The sequence below is a fragment of the Eubalaena glacialis genome, chromosome 7 (genome assembly GCF_028564815.1).
Source record: "Eubalaena glacialis isolate mEubGla1 chromosome 7, mEubGla1.1.hap2.+ XY, whole genome shotgun sequence".
NCBI classification, from domain to species: Eukaryota; Metazoa; Chordata; class Mammalia; order Artiodactyla; family Balaenidae; genus Eubalaena; species Eubalaena glacialis.
In genome coordinates this window covers 21,158,358-21,175,558 of record NC_083722.1, presented here as the reverse complement: position 1 = coordinate 21,175,558, position 17,201 = coordinate 21,158,358, and the positions used below count along the sequence as shown (strand labels likewise).

At 40.4% G+C, this 17,201-nt stretch overlaps 3 protein-coding genes and 1 pseudogene across 3 annotated transcripts in view; 1 reads left to right on the top strand and 3 right to left on the bottom strand.

Moving 5' to 3' along the window:
* Nucleotides 1-17,201, top strand: part of LOC133094981 (uncharacterized) — a 110,129-nt gene that overhangs the window by 4,941 nt on the left and 87,987 nt on the right. The gene's annotated exons all lie outside the window — the stretch shown is intronic.
* LOC133094987 (histone H2B type 1-P-like) lies at nucleotides 135-5,405 on the bottom strand (annotated as a pseudogene).
* LOC133094988 (histone H2B type 1-M) lies at nucleotides 6,415-15,322 on the bottom strand. The gene is made up of 2 exons (XM_061195787.1): nucleotides 14,863-15,322; nucleotides 6,415-6,804 (listed from the first exon to the last, which is right to left on the bottom strand). The coding sequence occupies exon 1, from the start codon at nucleotides 15,250-15,252 to the stop codon at nucleotides 14,872-14,874; it is 381 nt and encodes a 126-aa protein (XP_061051770.1). The 5' UTR covers nucleotides 15,253-15,322; the 3' UTR covers nucleotides 6,415-6,804; nucleotides 14,863-14,871.
* On the bottom strand, nucleotides 15,343-17,127 carry LOC133094982 (histone H1.4). The gene has a single exon (XM_061195780.1). The coding sequence runs from the start codon at nucleotides 17,077-17,079 to the stop codon at nucleotides 16,420-16,422; it is 660 nt and encodes a 219-aa protein (XP_061051763.1). The 5' UTR covers nucleotides 17,080-17,127; the 3' UTR covers nucleotides 15,343-16,419.

Sequence of the window (17,201 nt, the reverse complement as noted above, 5' to 3'; positions counted from 1 at the left end):
GCCAACCGAGGATCGCTAACTTTTTAAGTACTTTGCTAAGCGTTACCCTTGATACTAATTTAAAGCCCAGAGTTCACGAAACCGCACAAGCTAGTGCACAGCTCTGATTGTGAAAACATGAAATGGCTCTGAAAAGTGGCTATAAACATTTACTTGGAGCTGGTAGACTTGGTGACAGCCTTGGTGCCCCCGGACACAGCGTGCTTGGCCAGCTCCCCGGGCAGCAGCAGGCGTACGGCCATCTGGATTCCTCTGGAAGTGATGGTCGAGCGCTTGTTGTAATGCGCCAGGCGCGACGCTTCTCCTGCGATGCGCTCCAAGATGTCACTGACGAACGAGTTCGTGATGCCCATGGCCTTGCACCAGATGCCGGTGTCCTGTCCGGGTGGCCCTGATTCAGCACCTTGTACACGTACACGAAGTAGCTCTCCTTACGGCTACCCTTGCACTTCTTCCCATCTCTTTCCTGGGCCTTGGTCACCGCCTTCTTGGAGCCCTTCTTCGGGGCCAGAGACTTCACTACTTCAGGCACTGTACCGTCGATGTCTTCTGAAAAAAAGAAAACTGTGTCCGCTCCACCGGATCCTGCTTATTTGTAGGCAACGTTATGCAAATGAAGACTTAGTTATGCAATTGCTGATTCGTTCGTCTTGAGGTCTGCATGCAAATAAATCATTCCAGATACACTGTCTCACTGGTCATATCCTGAGACAGTTTTCCAGCAATCAGGCCACCTTCTTTAATCTAGTTAACCTATTTTATAATGAGGTCTGATTCGTTTATAACAATTCAGATTAGTTTGTTAATTTTAAAAACTGGAAGTCACTCTCTACAGTGTTTTGAAATACCAAGGAGGTAAAAGCTCGTGGCACGGTTAGTCTCCGATTTGCAAGGCCCGTTTACAGCTCCTGGAAGAGCTGTATCTTTACATTTGAATCCAGTGAGAGGGAAAGGAAGAACTGAGAAAAAATAGGCGGTTATCCAGACAATTCCGAGTACAGTGTTTCCCACTGTACAGAAAATGCAGAAATACAGCGTAAAAACAAAGGGCAGGGAAATAAAATTACATCACTTGAAGGGAGATAAGAAAGAAAAGAATTTCGTAGCCTATATGGCTATAAACCTTCGAACTGGAAAGGAGCAAATCACATCCAGTTTAGCCACAAAGGAGGGTCAGAAATAGTTCTTCAGTCTAACTAGTGAAATGATAAAACAAACAAAAAACCCAAATACTTACTGAAAATTAAGAACCCGGTGTTTAACACATTTATTTTAAATTTATTATTATTACCATCATCATCATCTTCTTCATCTGAAACCGGCTTCTTAGTTAGTTCTTTCAGTACCCTCTTTCCTTTCTGCAGAGAGGTGTCCTCCCTGAATTTGACTTTTTTTCCTAACATTCCTCAGGCTCCCCAACCTTCCGCGCCACCGCCCCCCGCCCCCGCCCCCGCCGTGTTTCAGTGAAAGCTTCCTGAAATTAGTAACCTAGGTTCATAGCGCCTCCTAGTGACTTGTGAAGGCAAAACCCCTTCAAGAAGGAAGCATCGTGAACCCAAGTTCTCTAGATATACTGTACACAGATTGATTGTGATTTATTTATTCAGTAATTATTTAGCATCTATTACGTGCCAGGCATTCTACCAGGAACTTGGAATGTCCAAATATAAGCTTATAATAAATGTTATCAAATCGAAGAGGAAAACAGACACTATGGAGGGTCAGGCATCCAAACAAACAAGAGCCTTAGATTCCCTCTCTTTCCCTCGGGCAGTGAATTTCAGATACTGAAATTATCAGAGACTATAAAATAACTGTTTACTGGAAGTTTGAAGAAATAAAAATGTAATAATACAATCAAGGAACAAGGGACAATCAAAACCAGGCTAAATTTAAAAAAATAATAAAATAGAACTAAAAATAAAAAAGAGCTATATTCCATAATGATAAAATAAAAATCCACTGATAAGATGTAACATTCAGGACCTTCTATGTACCTGACCACACAATCACTAACTATATAAGCAACAACTGGCAGAATTAGCAAGAGAACTTCAAGTTTACAGCTGTAGGGCAAGCTTTCATATACTACTCTTATAAATTCACGTAACAAGCAGAGAAAAACATGTATGGTTATAGAAGATTTGGACAACACAATGAACAAACTTGATCTATCTGGGATTCCTGCACTTAACACAAAGAGAATGTCCAATTTTTAAAAGCACGCATTTAATAATTTCAAAAATTCAACACCGAGTTTAGAAAAAGTCACAATGGATACAAAAAAAACCAGTTTCATATATACGGCACTCTTTTATCAGCTAATTAAAGAGCAATAGAAAATATTTTTTTTAAGATAGTAAAAATAAAACAATCTTCCCATATGCTTGGAAACTAAAAGTGCACTTCTAAATACCATGGATTAGAATATCATAAGGGAAATTATGTAATATTATGAGATAAATATGAATGAGAATAATACATATAAAATTTGTTGAATGTATCTGAAGCCGTACTAAAAGGGAAATATATAATATTATATGCATATATTAAGGAACAAGAAACACTAAAGATATGCAAACTAGGTGTTCAACAAAAAAAGCTAAAAAAAGAACAGGAAAATAAATCAAATAAAGTAGAAAGAATCAGCCTTAGAATTCTTAGAATGTGTTGTACTGTTGTGAATGATGTTCTATTTCAATTCCAGATAGGTCACTGCTAATGTATAGAAAGGTCATGAATTTTTATGTGGTGCACATATTTACCAACCCTCTTGAGCTCTTATTAGATCTCATTGTTTATAGATTCTCATGGATTTTCACATTGACATATTATTTTAAATATGTCAACCCTGACCTGAAATTTAAAAAAATAATAATTAAAGAAAAAAATGGAGATAATCCATAAACCACAAGCTTGTTCTTTGAAAAACCTTATAACAATAGACAAACATCTAGAAAAACTAATGAGGAAAAAAAAAGAGAGTGTGTGTGTGTGAATAAATCATAGGAATAGAAAAGGGAAAGTAGCTACCAAAAAAGAGATATAAAGAACCACAAGAATGCTATGAATAACTTTTACAAAAAATTAAACTTAACAGAAAAGGATAATTTTCAAGAAAAAAATTAAGTAATGGGTTGAATAAACAAGTTATGATTATGGAAATATGACAGGCAGTTAAAAAAAAAAAAACTCTCCTGTACTCTTCAATCTAAATGATACCAAGCACAACTGGGTTTTACAGGTATTAGTGAAATTTAAGTAATTGATAATCCCTATTTTACAGAAGCTATTTCAATAGAAAAATAGCTCTCCTTTTTTTTCTTTTGAAATTCTGTACACTTACCTAAACTGGACAGGAACAACACAGAACGAAAACAAAGGGAGAAAGAAAGAGAGAGACGAGGGAAAATTACAGTCTCATTTTACTCATGAAATTCATTTTTTTAAAGAAAAAGCTCTAGCTGAAATGCAAGCAAATGGAAACCAAGAGACCACATTATTAAAAAAAAAATAATAGTATATCATATAGGATTTATTCCAAGAATGGAGGAAAAGTTTAACATCAAATCTGCCAGTGTAAGAAATTAATAGAGAAAAACTGTTATCATTTGCATAGATACTGGGAAAATATTTGTTAGAATATGACACTCTATCTTTATAAACACTTTTAACAAACTAGAAGGATAAGGAGTAGCTACTTACTTCATAAGGAGTAGTGACAGTGAGCACAACATTTAACAGTGTAATTTTAGAATGATTCCCAAAGAGTCAAAAGAAAGACAAAATTTGGTGGTACTACTCCTATTCAACATGGCACCAAGGGTCTGGCCAATACCATGAGACAAGTACAAGTAAGAAGGGTAAGGATGCAATAAGAAAAGTTGTTATCTTTATGGTCTGCAAATAATATGTCATTGTAAAAATTCATGAAAATCTATAAACAAATAATTAGACCTTACAGAGCTTAAAAGCATTGGTTGCTACATGAGCATCACATAAAAATTCATGGCCTTTCTGGAATCGAAATAGAAAAACCAGAAATCATTTACAACAGAACAACACTTTCTAAGGGTTCTAAGTCCGGGAAAAAATATTCCAGATCTGTATGAATAAAACTATGAAATGCGATTGGAGGATACAAAACAAGATTCACTCAAATTAAGAGATAAATATACACTATACTATGTTTTGTCATGACTCAATATGCTAAAATGTTCATAAACTCCAAAATAACCTAAAAATTCAATGGTATGCCACAAAACAGCACTGTATTTTTGGTAAAGCACTGTAGAATTCATGTTAATGAGCAAAAATAGTGAAGATGATTCTCCGAAACAAAATAAAACAAATCAAAAAGAAAAGAAAGAAAAAAGAAATAGCGGGGCATGGAACCTAAGAGAGGCTAGGATCATCAGACCTTGAGCTGTCAGAAACTATATTAAGAATTTGTTCAAATCTTTGTAGGCCAAGTCAAGAAGAGGGCTCAAAGTAGCCTGGCTAGTTTGCTCTAAATTTTACCTGCTATGATTGATTCGGATTGCTTAGTTACCAAGAGATAATGTCTCTAGTGCAATGGTTTAGAGCAGGGACCCTGGAGCTAAGCTGCTTGGGTCAGAATCCCCTTTGCCATTTATTAATTAGAGGACATTGGATAAATTATTTTAAGCTCTAAGTGACTCAATCTATCTGGGTAAAATTGGGATAACAATAGTTCATAGGTGTGTTACAAGTATTAAAGGAGTTAACATCTGGAAAGCACTTGGAAATGTGTCTAGGTGTATGCCAAAAGAAAAAAAATTTTTTAAGTAAATAAAAATAACTGGAGATGGTTGTGTGCAAACTGCACCCAGGGCTGCATTATGTTTTGCGGGCCCTATGCACTTTTGCCTTCCTGGGCCCTCTCCTCCGTAAAAATAATAAAAAAAAAAATAACATTATTAAAATTATATAAACATTAAAATATTAGTATTACACAGAACGTTTTCATCGACCTAAAAGTTCATTTTTAATTCCGATTTTAGAAGAAATTAAAATATTTTCGTCAGCCTCTAAAAGTACTGTGGGCCGTAGGGTCTGTGTCTACCGTAGCCTAATAAATGTAGGCCCTTCGTGCATCTCAAGATGAAATTTAAAACACATATAGTTATTCAAGTGGGAAGTAATAATAATTCACACACACATACATATACACGCACTTAATCCTCACACAAAGTGCCCTAGAAATGTGCTGATAATAAACAGGGGTGGTGCAAGGAAGGTGTCCTGGGGATTAGTTATGAGGGAAAGCGTCAGCTCAGAAAAAATCGAGAGAGGAGGAAAAAACTACCGGAGGTCTGCTGCCCTGTTTCTCGGTCTTCAAACTGCTCGGTTCCCCGTTTTAATCTGCGCATGTCCTCATGGACTGTTGGGACTCTCCAGTATCCAGTGGTAGCCGGAAGAAGCTGGGTCCGCAGAGCCTGCGCATCAGCAGGTGGCTGCCACGCGAAATCTCGCGCGCGCAAGGGGCTGGCGGAAGCCTGCAGCTTACTGGAGACCCGGGGGGCGGTGAGGGGTGGGGGAGCCGAAGTGACGTAACGTGGCGTATGCGTAACGTGGGGCTCTGGGAGAAGCAGCGGAACGTGAAGTTGGGTGAGACGATCCAATGAGGGAGCCGGCGTGGAGCGGCGTGGCGGGTCGGCCCTTTGACAGACCCTGCGTGGGGGGGCGTGGCTATGGGCGGGAGCCGACAGAGGCCGGGCGTGGAACGCCACGTTGTTCTTTCCACCCTTACGTGGCTGTACCGGAAGGAGGTGCCAATTTTCAGGACTTGACACTTCCAGTTTAAGCCTCAAGGTGATCTTTCAGTTTTGTGCGGCTATTTGGTAGTATCATTTCAGGGACATCCCAAGTCGTAATTTAAAGCACAGTTCTCCAGGTGTGATCCCTGACCAGCAGCATCAGCACCACCTTGATAATTTAGAAATGCAAATTACTGGATCCTACTCCAGGTCTAGTGAATCGGAAACTGTGAGGTGGGGCCCAGCAATCTGTTTTTAAAAATCCCTCAAGGGAATTCCCTGGCAGTCCAGTGATTAGAGCTTCGCGCTTTCACTGCCGAGGGCGCGGGTTCAGTCCCTGATTGGGGAACTAAGATCCCGCAAGCCGCGAGGCGCGGCCAAAAAAAAAAAGAAAAAAATCCTTCAGGTGAGAAGTAATGTGTTCCCCTTAATTCAGATGTTGAAGATGACCTCTTAAATGTCAGCTTAGCTAAACTAAGTTTTTACCTTCGAGATCGTTAACAAAGCCAAAACAGTTCTTAGGTCTTACCCACTCAGAACTTAATGCCAGAAAATAAACTGAAATATAAATAAATTGTCTGCCCAGAAAGGGGAGCTCTTAGGAGAAGAATTTGAATCAACAATGAAAGCGGAATTTCAATTATCCATAGAGTTTATTAAATATAGCATCTCATTTACAAATGTTTTGCCATCCTTTTAGACTTCCCCCAGCAAAGGTGGTCCACGGTAAATAATGAGTTCCCAGTAATTACGCCTGTAACAGAAGTAAATTCTATTTTTATAATGTAAATAAAAATAAAATGAAAAAGATAAAACACCTTGTTTAGGCTCTTCCACTCAGGTAGTGATCTCCTTTTGATAAGTCAGTGTGCAGCAAATCAGAATGGGTAGGATTTTGGTGGGATATACATACTAATCTATCATCTCAGGCAGGTCAGACATCATACTTCATAACTTCTATGGCCAGATTCTCATTTTCAGTTACTGTTTGCATTCATTTCTTCTCTGTACTTATATCTCTCCCCTGATTGAAGAAATAAAAAAGGTTTATATGTTAGGTGCCATTTTGCCATCACCATTAATATCTGCTATACAAAGAAGAGGGCTCTGTTTACATACACTTGTATAATGTGCTATGAGGAATCTCTGCTCCAGTGTTACCTACACTTTAGTCATTATTAGCATTAACAGGTAATGACTCAAACCATGCTCAGTCAAGAGATATTTCTCAATAATATAATCTTTGTTCCAAATCTCCCAACTACCCTTACTGGGATGGAATTCAAATAGTTTAAAAGCTTATATTCTCTCCCTTTAGTTTTTGACCTGAAGAGAATTAGTCACTCTGATTTTCATTTTAATTCAGAGATTAAGGAAAATATAACAATTGCTAACAACTGCTAAGTGCTTACGAAATGACTATAACTGTTTTAAGAGCTTTACACAAATTATCTCAATCCTTAAAATAACTCTAAGAAGTAATGCATTATTATTATTCTCCTTGTATAGATGAAGAAAGTGAGACCCAGAAAGGCTGAGTCACTCATTCAATTGAACCATTTCAACAACCAGATCTGGCCTCTATTCCTGTTGTTGCAGACGTATGTGTATTTTAATTAACTAATTAATTATGTCGTGCTGCAAATGGTTACTGAGAGCCTACTCTGTGTCTGAAACAGTCAAGGCATTAGGGAGTCAGTAGCAAAAAAGACTAACCCTGCTCCCATGAGCTTACAGTCTTGAGAATGGGGAGGGGAAACAAATAATAAACAAATTTATGTCAATAAGTACTAAGTATAACAAAGAAGAATGAATGGAGGAAAGTAAAAAATGGGATAGGGAGGTACCATTTTACACCTGCTGGTCAGAAAAGTCTCCCAGATATGATACCATTTTGATTAATCCACTCAACCTAAAACCCAAGAAATGTGAAGAATATTTCAGTTATGTAACAGGTATTATACCCAGCTGAAATACCAAATACATGACTAAGTCTGTCCACCCACTGCCTCTCTCCTATCACAGTCTTTTATAGGCTTCTCTTTGGTCGCTAGGCCCTTTCTCTCCCTTTTGTAGTAGTTTGCTTCTTCCATTCTTTTTCTGAGTCCTCATTTTCTCTCACCTTTCTTCTTTTCCCCATGCTCCTCCTCCTTCTTTACTAAAAAAAATAGCCATAATTTGGCTGTGATATTTCTGTTGTTTTGTATTTATGAAATACAGCTTAACATTCACTGTTAAAACTTTTAAACAAAATTCTAAAGCATAACTCCTTTAGTTTTCTACAATTCCTGTTCCCTGTGCATGATGGCAAATTTCATGGTTTATGAAAGGAAGAGCCACTCAAATGCTGCTTTTCATGTAAAGAAAAGGAGCCTTTTCTTCTATTTAGCACTAAATGCTCATGCCACCAGCATGAAACTTTCCCCAAACTTTTCCCAAAGTTGAACTCTACCTCTCCTAAGTCTTCTTTTCCTGCAGCTAGGGTTTGGAGGGAAGTTGGAAGTATGAATCGAGACTACTGCTGAAGTTGTTCATCTGAATAAAGTACAAAAATTAGTCTTCCAAAAGAAACCTCCTTATAATTTCTGGGTTCACAGTTGATCTAAGTATGCAAAAATATGTGACAGAACAATCATAAAAAGCAAATAGTTGTAGAACTCAAGTTACAGTCGATAGATATCTAATTCAAAATTGCAAAAATATAGTTTTTCTTATGACTTTGTTCAGAATTAACCTTATCCAAGGAGGTATGGCCTTTGCCCTTTGCTGAAATGTGATCTGTAGGCCCTTGGAATGTCCTGCATGATAAGAATTATCTTTGTTTACCAGGAGGCATTGAGCTACACTGGATAGTGTAATAGGATCATTTATGTTGGGTGCTTTGGGCCATGCCATATCTGTGCTAGATCCAGAGGAACTGGATACTAAAGATCCAGTCTGGACACCAAGGCTTGGGTGAGTTTCCCTAGTTGGCAATACATATTGTGTTGTCACACATTGTTGCAGGAAGGTGTTGTTAACACTCCATGACTCCACTGGGAAAGGGTTACTGGAAGCTCTGAGTTTGGAACCCTCCTAGATTCTGCTCCATGTGTCTCTTCCCTTTGCTGATTTTGCTTTGTGTTCTTTTGCTATAATAAACCCTAACCTTGAGTATAATAGCTTTTAGTGAGTTCTGTGAGTCCTTCTAATAAATTATCTAATCTGAGGGTAGTTTTGGAGAGACCTCTGAACCCTGAAGTTGGTGTCAGATGTGTGAGTGCAGCCTTATGGACTGTTCTTAGATTTGCACTATGTCAAAATGGTATTATTATTATTTTTATATGCAGTTTTTATGTTTTTATTATTTATTTGGTTACACCAGGTCTTAGTTGTGGCAGGTGGGCTCCTTAGTTGTGACTTGCTGGCTCCTTAGTTGCAGCACACAGGCTCCTTAGTTGCGGCATGCATGTGGGACCTAGTTCCCTGACCAGGGATCGAACCCAGTCCCCCTGCACTGGGAGCGTGGAGTCTTATCCACTGCGCCACCAGGGAAGTCCCACAATGGTATTAATATTACTATATTTTTTTGTCACTCAAAAATTAGGATGATTTTTTTTGCCTTAATTTAATGAATTTGGTAGTTCCCACATGAGACTAAGTCTATTCACCTAACTGCAGATTTCCAAAGAGTGATAAACACTTGTTTGGGCCTTAGTGAAAGATAAAGGGAAATGAAAGCAGTTAACTGTAAGCTTCCTTGACGATCTTACAAAACTGAGGGCTCCTGGAAATCAAGGACAACCTTATTTCTCTTTGTATCTCCAGTGCCCATGCCAGTGACTAGCCCAGACACATTCAATGGCTATCTCTTAAATAAATTGATTTATAAATAAATATGCTAACTACTGCCATGGTACAATTTGCTAGGACGTTTTGACACACATCAAGAATCTCCTTATAAACCTTCATAACTGAATTCTTCAGTTTAGTTTCTTCTTTTACGGAGTTTCTGCTAACTCTTAATCTGTTACCTTACACTTTAAACATTGTATTTTTTTACTCATCATCAATCTTCACTCCTATATTTTAAATAAATTTGTATGTTACCTTTAATTTCTTGTCAATTTTAAATTTCATTACTATTTTCTATATTATTATTTTCTCCTATTTTCTTTTTTATTTTAATTTATTTAATTTATTTATTTTTGGCTGTGTTGGGTCTTCCTTGCTGTGCGGGGGCCTCTCATTCCGGTGGCTTCTCCCGTTGCGGAGCACCGGCTCTAAGCGCGCGGGCTTCAGCAGTTGTGGCTCGCGGGCTGTAGAGCGCAGTCTCAGCCGCTGTGGCGCATGGGCCTAGTTGCTCCGTGGCATGTGGGATCTTCCCGGACCAGGGCTCGAACCCGTGTCCCCTGCACCGGCAGGCGGACTCCCAACCATTGCGCCACCAAGGAAGCCCTATTTTCTCCTATTTTCATATGCCACAGTATTTTCTGAAATTTTAATTTTTTACTATATTTATTTTCTTCTTTAATTTGTTTTCTTTTTCAAAAAGACCAAACGTATTAGTTTGTTGGACATTCCAAAACAGTCGTGCACCAGAGATTTGCTTTCCTGATTGCAGTTTAGGATTTCTCAGATGAATTAATTCAATTCATTCAATATTTTAAAAAGTACCTGCTATGTGCTGAGATAATGTTTTATTTAACTGCAGAGGCCGCTATTTTGTCCTTTACAATCTCAGAGAAAAGTCCATCAGGGCATCATGTGGGAGTTTTATTGACTTTGTCTCTGTGGATAGTGGTCTATTATAGTCTAGGTTGATGGAATTCCTAAAAATCTACCAAGTATAAAGGTATTAAATTCAGGTGATTTTACAATTTATTTCTATCTAATCTTTAAAGCACAAATACTTTTTACATTCAAGTATTTAAAGCATAAAAAGAATGATGTGGTGGTTTTTAAAATATGTCCACAAATTTTTAAAATATCCTTACCTCAAAAGTGGATTCTAATTCCCCTTCTGAATATATGCTAGGTTTAAGTGACTTGCTTCTAATGAATAGAAAGTGGCAGAAGCATCAGTGTGTGATGTTCGAAACTAGGTCGCAGAAGGCATTCCTGACACTCTCTCTTTTTCTCTATAATTTCTCTTTCTGTGGGATAACAGCTACTGTGTTTTGAAGACAGTCATTTAGCCCTCCAGAGAGGTCCATGTGGCAAGGAGCGGAGTTCCTCCTGCCACCAGCCACCAGGAACTTGTCTGGCATCCAAGATGGCATTCAAGCCATCTTGGAAGGGAATCCTCCAGCTACAGTCTGGAGCCTATGCTCCAGATGACTGCAGCCTATGCTTACATCTTGACTTCAACCTCCCGAGAGACCCTGAGTCATAACCACCCAGCTAAGTCACTTCTGGATTCCTGATCACAGAAACTGAATGAGATAATAAATGTTCATTGATTTAAGCTACTCAGTTTGGGGATAATTTATTATACAGCAGTAAGTAATAAAGGAGAGCCCTACAGTGAAGTTTATGAAGCTACCATAACCTTAAGGACAAAATCTGATGAAGGTAAACCCAGAAGGGAAAATCATAGAATGATTTTATGTATGAATAGTAGAGATTTTTAAAATCCATGTAAAATATTAAAATTTATCCAGCCATTATTTAAGATAATAATACAACATGACCAAATAAGATTTGTCCTAGGACTGGAAGCATGGATTAACATTAGAAAATCTACATGTACTTTATTGCAAAAGGTTAAAGGAGAAAAAGGACATTATTTCATCAGATGACAAAATTTCATAAATCATTCCTAATAAAAACTCTTAAAAAAGAATTAAAAGGAAACTACATCAGTACAATAAAGACTACTCTCACACACACACACATACACACACACACAGGTATTATTATAAATAATGAACTACCAAAGCTATTTCCATGAAAAGGAGGAAAAAGATGGTGACATCTAATAGCATGTCTAATATGAAATAGTTTGTGATTTTAGTTAACACAATAAGATAAAAGAGATTAAGAGAAATTGTTATTGGAAAGAATATCACAGATTTTTTATTTGCTAATGATAGTATTATATGCAATGAAAATCAAGATAGTCCATTAAATATGGATTAGCATTAACAGAATTTTTACCTAGATACAAAATGCATGTAAATAATCAATCACTCAAGTCCCCTCCCCCCAAGAATTTCAAACAGTGCTTTGGTCTGATGCCATGTGTCCACACAGATTAGAAGGCACAACCCTATGAAAATCAGCATTATATTTGTTGTAAGAATGTATATGGCTTAGTTTAGTGTCACACAGTAACCCTTTCTGTTGTATCATTTTTCACTACATTTATTTTTCATTTTATGAGTAATCCATCAATTCTAAAAAACTGTCAGCCATGATCATTTAAATCTCACATCTGCATCATTTTCTGCGTGTCCTGCTACTATGATTAGATGCATGCCAGACAATTTTACTACTAATTCCAGATCTCTTAAACTCACTTTTACATTCCTCTCTTTTCATTTTGGATAATTCCTTGTGATCTGGTTATATAATTCATGAAAATTCTTCAGCTGGGTCCAGTTGGCTATTAAAATCATCCAGGGCTTCCCTGGTGGCGCAGTGGTTGAGAATCTGCCTGCCAATGCAGGGGACACGGGTTCGAGCCCTGGTCTGGGAGGATCCCGCATGCCGCGGAGCAACTGGGCCCGTGAGCCACAATTGCTGAGCCTGCGCGTCTGGAGCCTATGCTCCGCAACAAGGGAGGCCGCGATAGTGAGAGGCCCGCGCACCGCGATGAAGAGTGGCCCCTGCTTGCCACAACTAGAGAAAGCCCTCGCACAGAGACGAGGACCCAACACAGCCATAAATAAATTAATTAATTAAAAAAAAAAATCATCCAGTAAGCTTTCAATTTCAGTTCTGTTATAATTTTATATGTATATATATAATTTGTTATATATATAATTTTATATGTATTATATAAATTTATGTTTATATTTATATATATTGTATATAATTATATATATAATTTATTATAGAATAGTAACATTTGTTTCTATAGAAAACAAATAGAAATTCTGGAAATAAATGTATATATATTTCTAGAATTTCTATTTGTTTTTTTCAAATCTATGTGATCATTCTTTGTATTCTCTTAATCCCGCACATATTTTTTTTTTTTTAAGATATTAAAGTTAGTCACTTGAAGTCTGTATCTGTTAATTTGTGCTTTTGTTTTCATTGTCTATTGCTCTTGGTCATGGTGCCTTGTTTCATGGTGTGTTTGGTTAATTTTGGTTGTGAAGCTGCTAATTCATTTTCTTGGATATTTATCTGTGAAGATTTATTGAGGCCTAAAATGAAGCTTATTCTTCCAGAGAGGATTTGTATTTGCTTTTACCAGGTGCTCAGGGGCACCAAACCAGTTTGGGATATCCCTAAATTAAATTCTCAGCCTGGGTGTCTTGAATCCTTGTGGTACTAAAGCTGAAACAAGTAAGTATGAAGTCTGGCTTGTAGTCCAAATTCTCAGCAGTGGAATCTACTCAGCACCAAGGTTCAGGGCAGACTCTTTGCCATCATCTATGGTGTGTTTGTGTGTTTATTTCTAGTTCATTTTGGTCTGGTGTCTCAGCTTCACTGGGAAAGTGCTCTTATCATGCTCCCCACCATGGCCAGGCGTCACATAACATCCTAAAAAACGAAGCGCAGGTTTGGGTGAAGTCAGCTGTGGTGCTTGGGGTTTCACGTGGGCCAAGCCCCTGGGACCGAGAGTTCCTTACTTTTGTGGTGGCTCTTCGTTACTTTTATAAATTAAAAAAAATATTATTCTGGATTTTAATCGTTCATCCAAGTACCCAGCTTGCCATATTATGGAAAATCTATCCCCATAATCCATGAATCCCTGTTTCTTTGGGAGATCGTGAGAACCCTAGAGTTTCTAAATTCATTCCTCCCTCAATCAACAATACCCTCCACCTAAATTTTCCATCTCAACCAGCACTTCATTCTCAGCCCAGCCTCATCTACCTGGCAATTTTCTTGGTGATCTCTGACCATTGATTCCTTTCCTCCCGGCCACTCCCTCCCAGCCCCTCTGAACCTCTTTTCAGAGATTTATCTTCCCGACAAAATTTATTCCTCAGCAGTGAAAACCCTTACTCCTATCCTACCTAGTGCAGCAAAAGCCACATCCTGCCAGAAAGGGCTTTCCTTCTCATTCTACTTCCTCTCCATCCTTGACGCTCGGGGACATCCGGGAAAGCGGAGAGGGTGCTGAAAATGGGGCCTCAGACCTTAATCAGGCGCCTTAACTGATTGAGTACTGTGCTTCCCTCTTGTGACCCAGAGGACTTTAAAGCTGAATGCTGCCCCCAAAGGACTATAAATTAAATGTGACTTTCTGGGAAAGAAGATATAGTAGCTGACCGGGTTTGAAGGCTTCCCTTTCCCTTTCCTCGGTGCCTTTAGGATAGTGTAGGCTCCTCCTCTCCCTCACCCACCCGCTGCTCAGAGCCTCAAGCAGAAACTGCACCAATTACAAAGCAAGAAAACCAGAAAAACCTGTGTAACATTTCAGTGAAAACTCCCATTTTCTTCAGCATTTTTTCCAGAAATACATGTCTATATGGTTTTTTAAAAAAAGGGAAAGAGAAATGGAAAAGCTCCGAGCAGAATGAAGTTGTCAGAGCATGCTCTTTCGTGCTCTGGGTAAGGGGTCATCGCCAAATTCTGGATCAACCTCAGGATCAACTTGGAGACCTACACACGAAGAGGAAAGCTGTACACTTGAAATGGCATTTTCAGTGCAAATTGATATCTGGTTATGTGGTATCATGATTCTATAGAAATGTACTTGCCCATAGTGAGCGCGCAATTAACGGCACATATTGTTATTTTCTAAGTTCCTCATAAGTATTTTCAACGCGGCTGTTTAGAATATTAAAGAACAGTAGCGAAGCTTTAAATTTGACAGGAGACATCCGAAAATAGCTTTTGGAATGAAAGGATTACAACTCATCTGCTGAAAGCATGCGTGGCTCTTAAAAGAGCCTTTGGGGTTAGGTGTAAAGACGCTTACTTGGCAAGTTTACTTGGAGCTGGTGTACTTGGTGACAGCCTTGGTGCCCTCAGACACGGCGTGCTTGGCCAGCTCCCCGGGCAGCAGCAGGCGCACGGCCGTCTGGATCTCTCTGGACGTGATGGTCGAGCGCTTGTTATAATGCGCCAGGCGCGACGCCTCGCCCGCGATGCGCTCGAAGATGTCGTTGACGAACGAGTTCATGATGCCCATGGCCTTGGACGAGATGCCGGTGTCCGGGTGGACCTGCTTCAACACCTTGTACACGTACACGGAGTAACTCTCCTTGCGACTGCGCTTGCGCTTCTTGCCATCCTTCTTCTGCGCCTTGGTTACCGCCTTCTTGGAGCCCTTCTTCGGGGCCGGAGCGGACTTGGTGGGTTCAGGCATTGTAGCGTTAAAAATTTGAACACTAACACTAACACGCACGTGGGAAAAGAATCGCCCCCGCTGAGGCCACATTTACTTATAGATGCGGTATTCAAATTAGGTTAGTAAGATTTCGCTCATGATTGGATTAATTTTATTGTGGCGTCACAAACAGGAATGTAAATGATACTAGCAGGTCTACCTTTTCATTGGCTGTTTAGTTAGTGTGCTTTGACCCAATCAGAGGGGCCTAGACTAGACTACCCATAGCTAGTACAAATAGCCTTTTGAAGCACCTGCACGGTATATTTCACAGCAAGTAGATGAAAGGAAATGACAACACGCTAGCTTTAAGTTTGTAACTGAAAGCAACTTCTCTGTTCCTTTGGATAACTTCGTGCATTGGTCCGGGCCCCGCAACTAGTCGCCGTGTTAATGTCCAGCTGGAGCTGGTGGACAAGCTCGATAAACGCATTACCCCGCGCCCTGGGCAGCTAACCAATAAGCAACCACCACCTGCACATACGTGCTGGGCTGGGTCACCCTCTTAAAAGTTCGCAATCCTTAACCTCTTCGTTCTCCATCAGAAGTCCTGATAATTTTTGTTACTTATTAAAAAACCATGATACTTAAAATACTTGGGAGTATTTTTCCCGCAAACATGCCAATTTTGCCTGTCGGCATGTCCTTGTTAACCAAAGAAAATGCAAGTGGCTCATTAAATGATAAACCATCTTTCGTTCAATGGAGTAAACATTTAAATTTCACTTTAGTGGTCTCCAGACACCTACAGAACGTAGTGCCTGGTATACTGGGGGGAGAGTTCCTACCCCTGTTTGTGCTCCCCCTTACCGCGCCCTTTGGGGCGAAGTGGGGGCCAACTTCCAACCAGCAATCTCCACTCCCTCCGCACCCTGGAGCCTAAAACAAGATGCTTACGCTCAGGCCTGTTCCCTGGTCATTCTAATCACGCTATTACCAGTTTCCTAAAGGGACTGTCACGTTGTACTACAGCCGCTGCCATCAAGACCCACCCCGGGGAGGACTGCCCCTCACTTGCGGCCTTTTTCTCACAGCCACGCCCCCTTAAATAATGTGCCAACAGCTCTTTTGCTGATATCTTTGGGTGGCTCTGAAAAGAGCCTTTGGGTTGTGTCGAGCTTCTAAGCCTTAGGCCAAAGGAACTTCCTATTTCTTCTTGGCTGCTGCCTTCTTTGGCTTGGCTGCCTTAGGTTTGGCGGGCTTAGGTTTAGCCGCCTTGGGTTTCACCGCCTTCGCTTTCGCTGGGCTCTTAGGCGCCTTCTTCGGCTTGGCTGCTTTCGCTTTTTTCGGACTCTTTGCTTTTTTGGCTCCTGCAGCAGCGACAGGCTTCTTCGCCTTCTTTGGGGTCTTTTTGGCGCTCTTCTTGGGGGTGGCCGCCCCCGTCGCCTTCTTGGGCTTCTTAGCTCCTCCTGTGGGCTTCTTGGGCTTGGCCGCGCCCGCCTTCTTGGCTTTGGGCTTAGCCTCCCCCGTGGCCGCCCTCTTGTTGAGCTTGAAAGAACCCGAGGCGCCGGTGCCCTTGGTCTGTACCAGAGTGCCCTTGCTCACCAGGCTCTTGAGACCCAGCTTGATGCGACTGTTATTCTTCTCCACATCGTAGCCCGCGGCCGCCAGCGCCTTCTTGAGCGCAGCCAGAGACACGCCGCTGCGCTCCTTGGACGCAGCGACAGCCTTAGTGATGAGCTCGGACACCGGGGGCCCGGACGCCTTGCGCTTTGCAGCACCTGCAGCCTTACGGGCCTTCTTTTTCACCGGCGTCTTCTCGGCAGGGGCCGGTGCAGCAGGCGCGGCGGGCGCAGTCTCAGACATGTTGAAGGCGGGTGTTGGGAAAGCAATTCGAGCCGGAAGCAGAGGCACTGGCCGGGACTCGGGCCGCGCCGCTGCGCCCGCCCGTTTATATAGGGCGGAGCTGCGCCGTGATTGGTGCGCTG

Coding starts and splice junctions, on each gene's coding strand:
- LOC133094988 (XM_061195787.1), bottom strand. CDS start 15,252: ATGCCTGAACCCACCAAGTCCGCTCCGGCCCCGAAGAAGGGCTCCAAG.
- LOC133094982 (XM_061195780.1), bottom strand. CDS start 17,079: ATGTCTGAGACTGCGCCCGCCGCGCCTGCTGCACCGGCCCCTGCCGAG.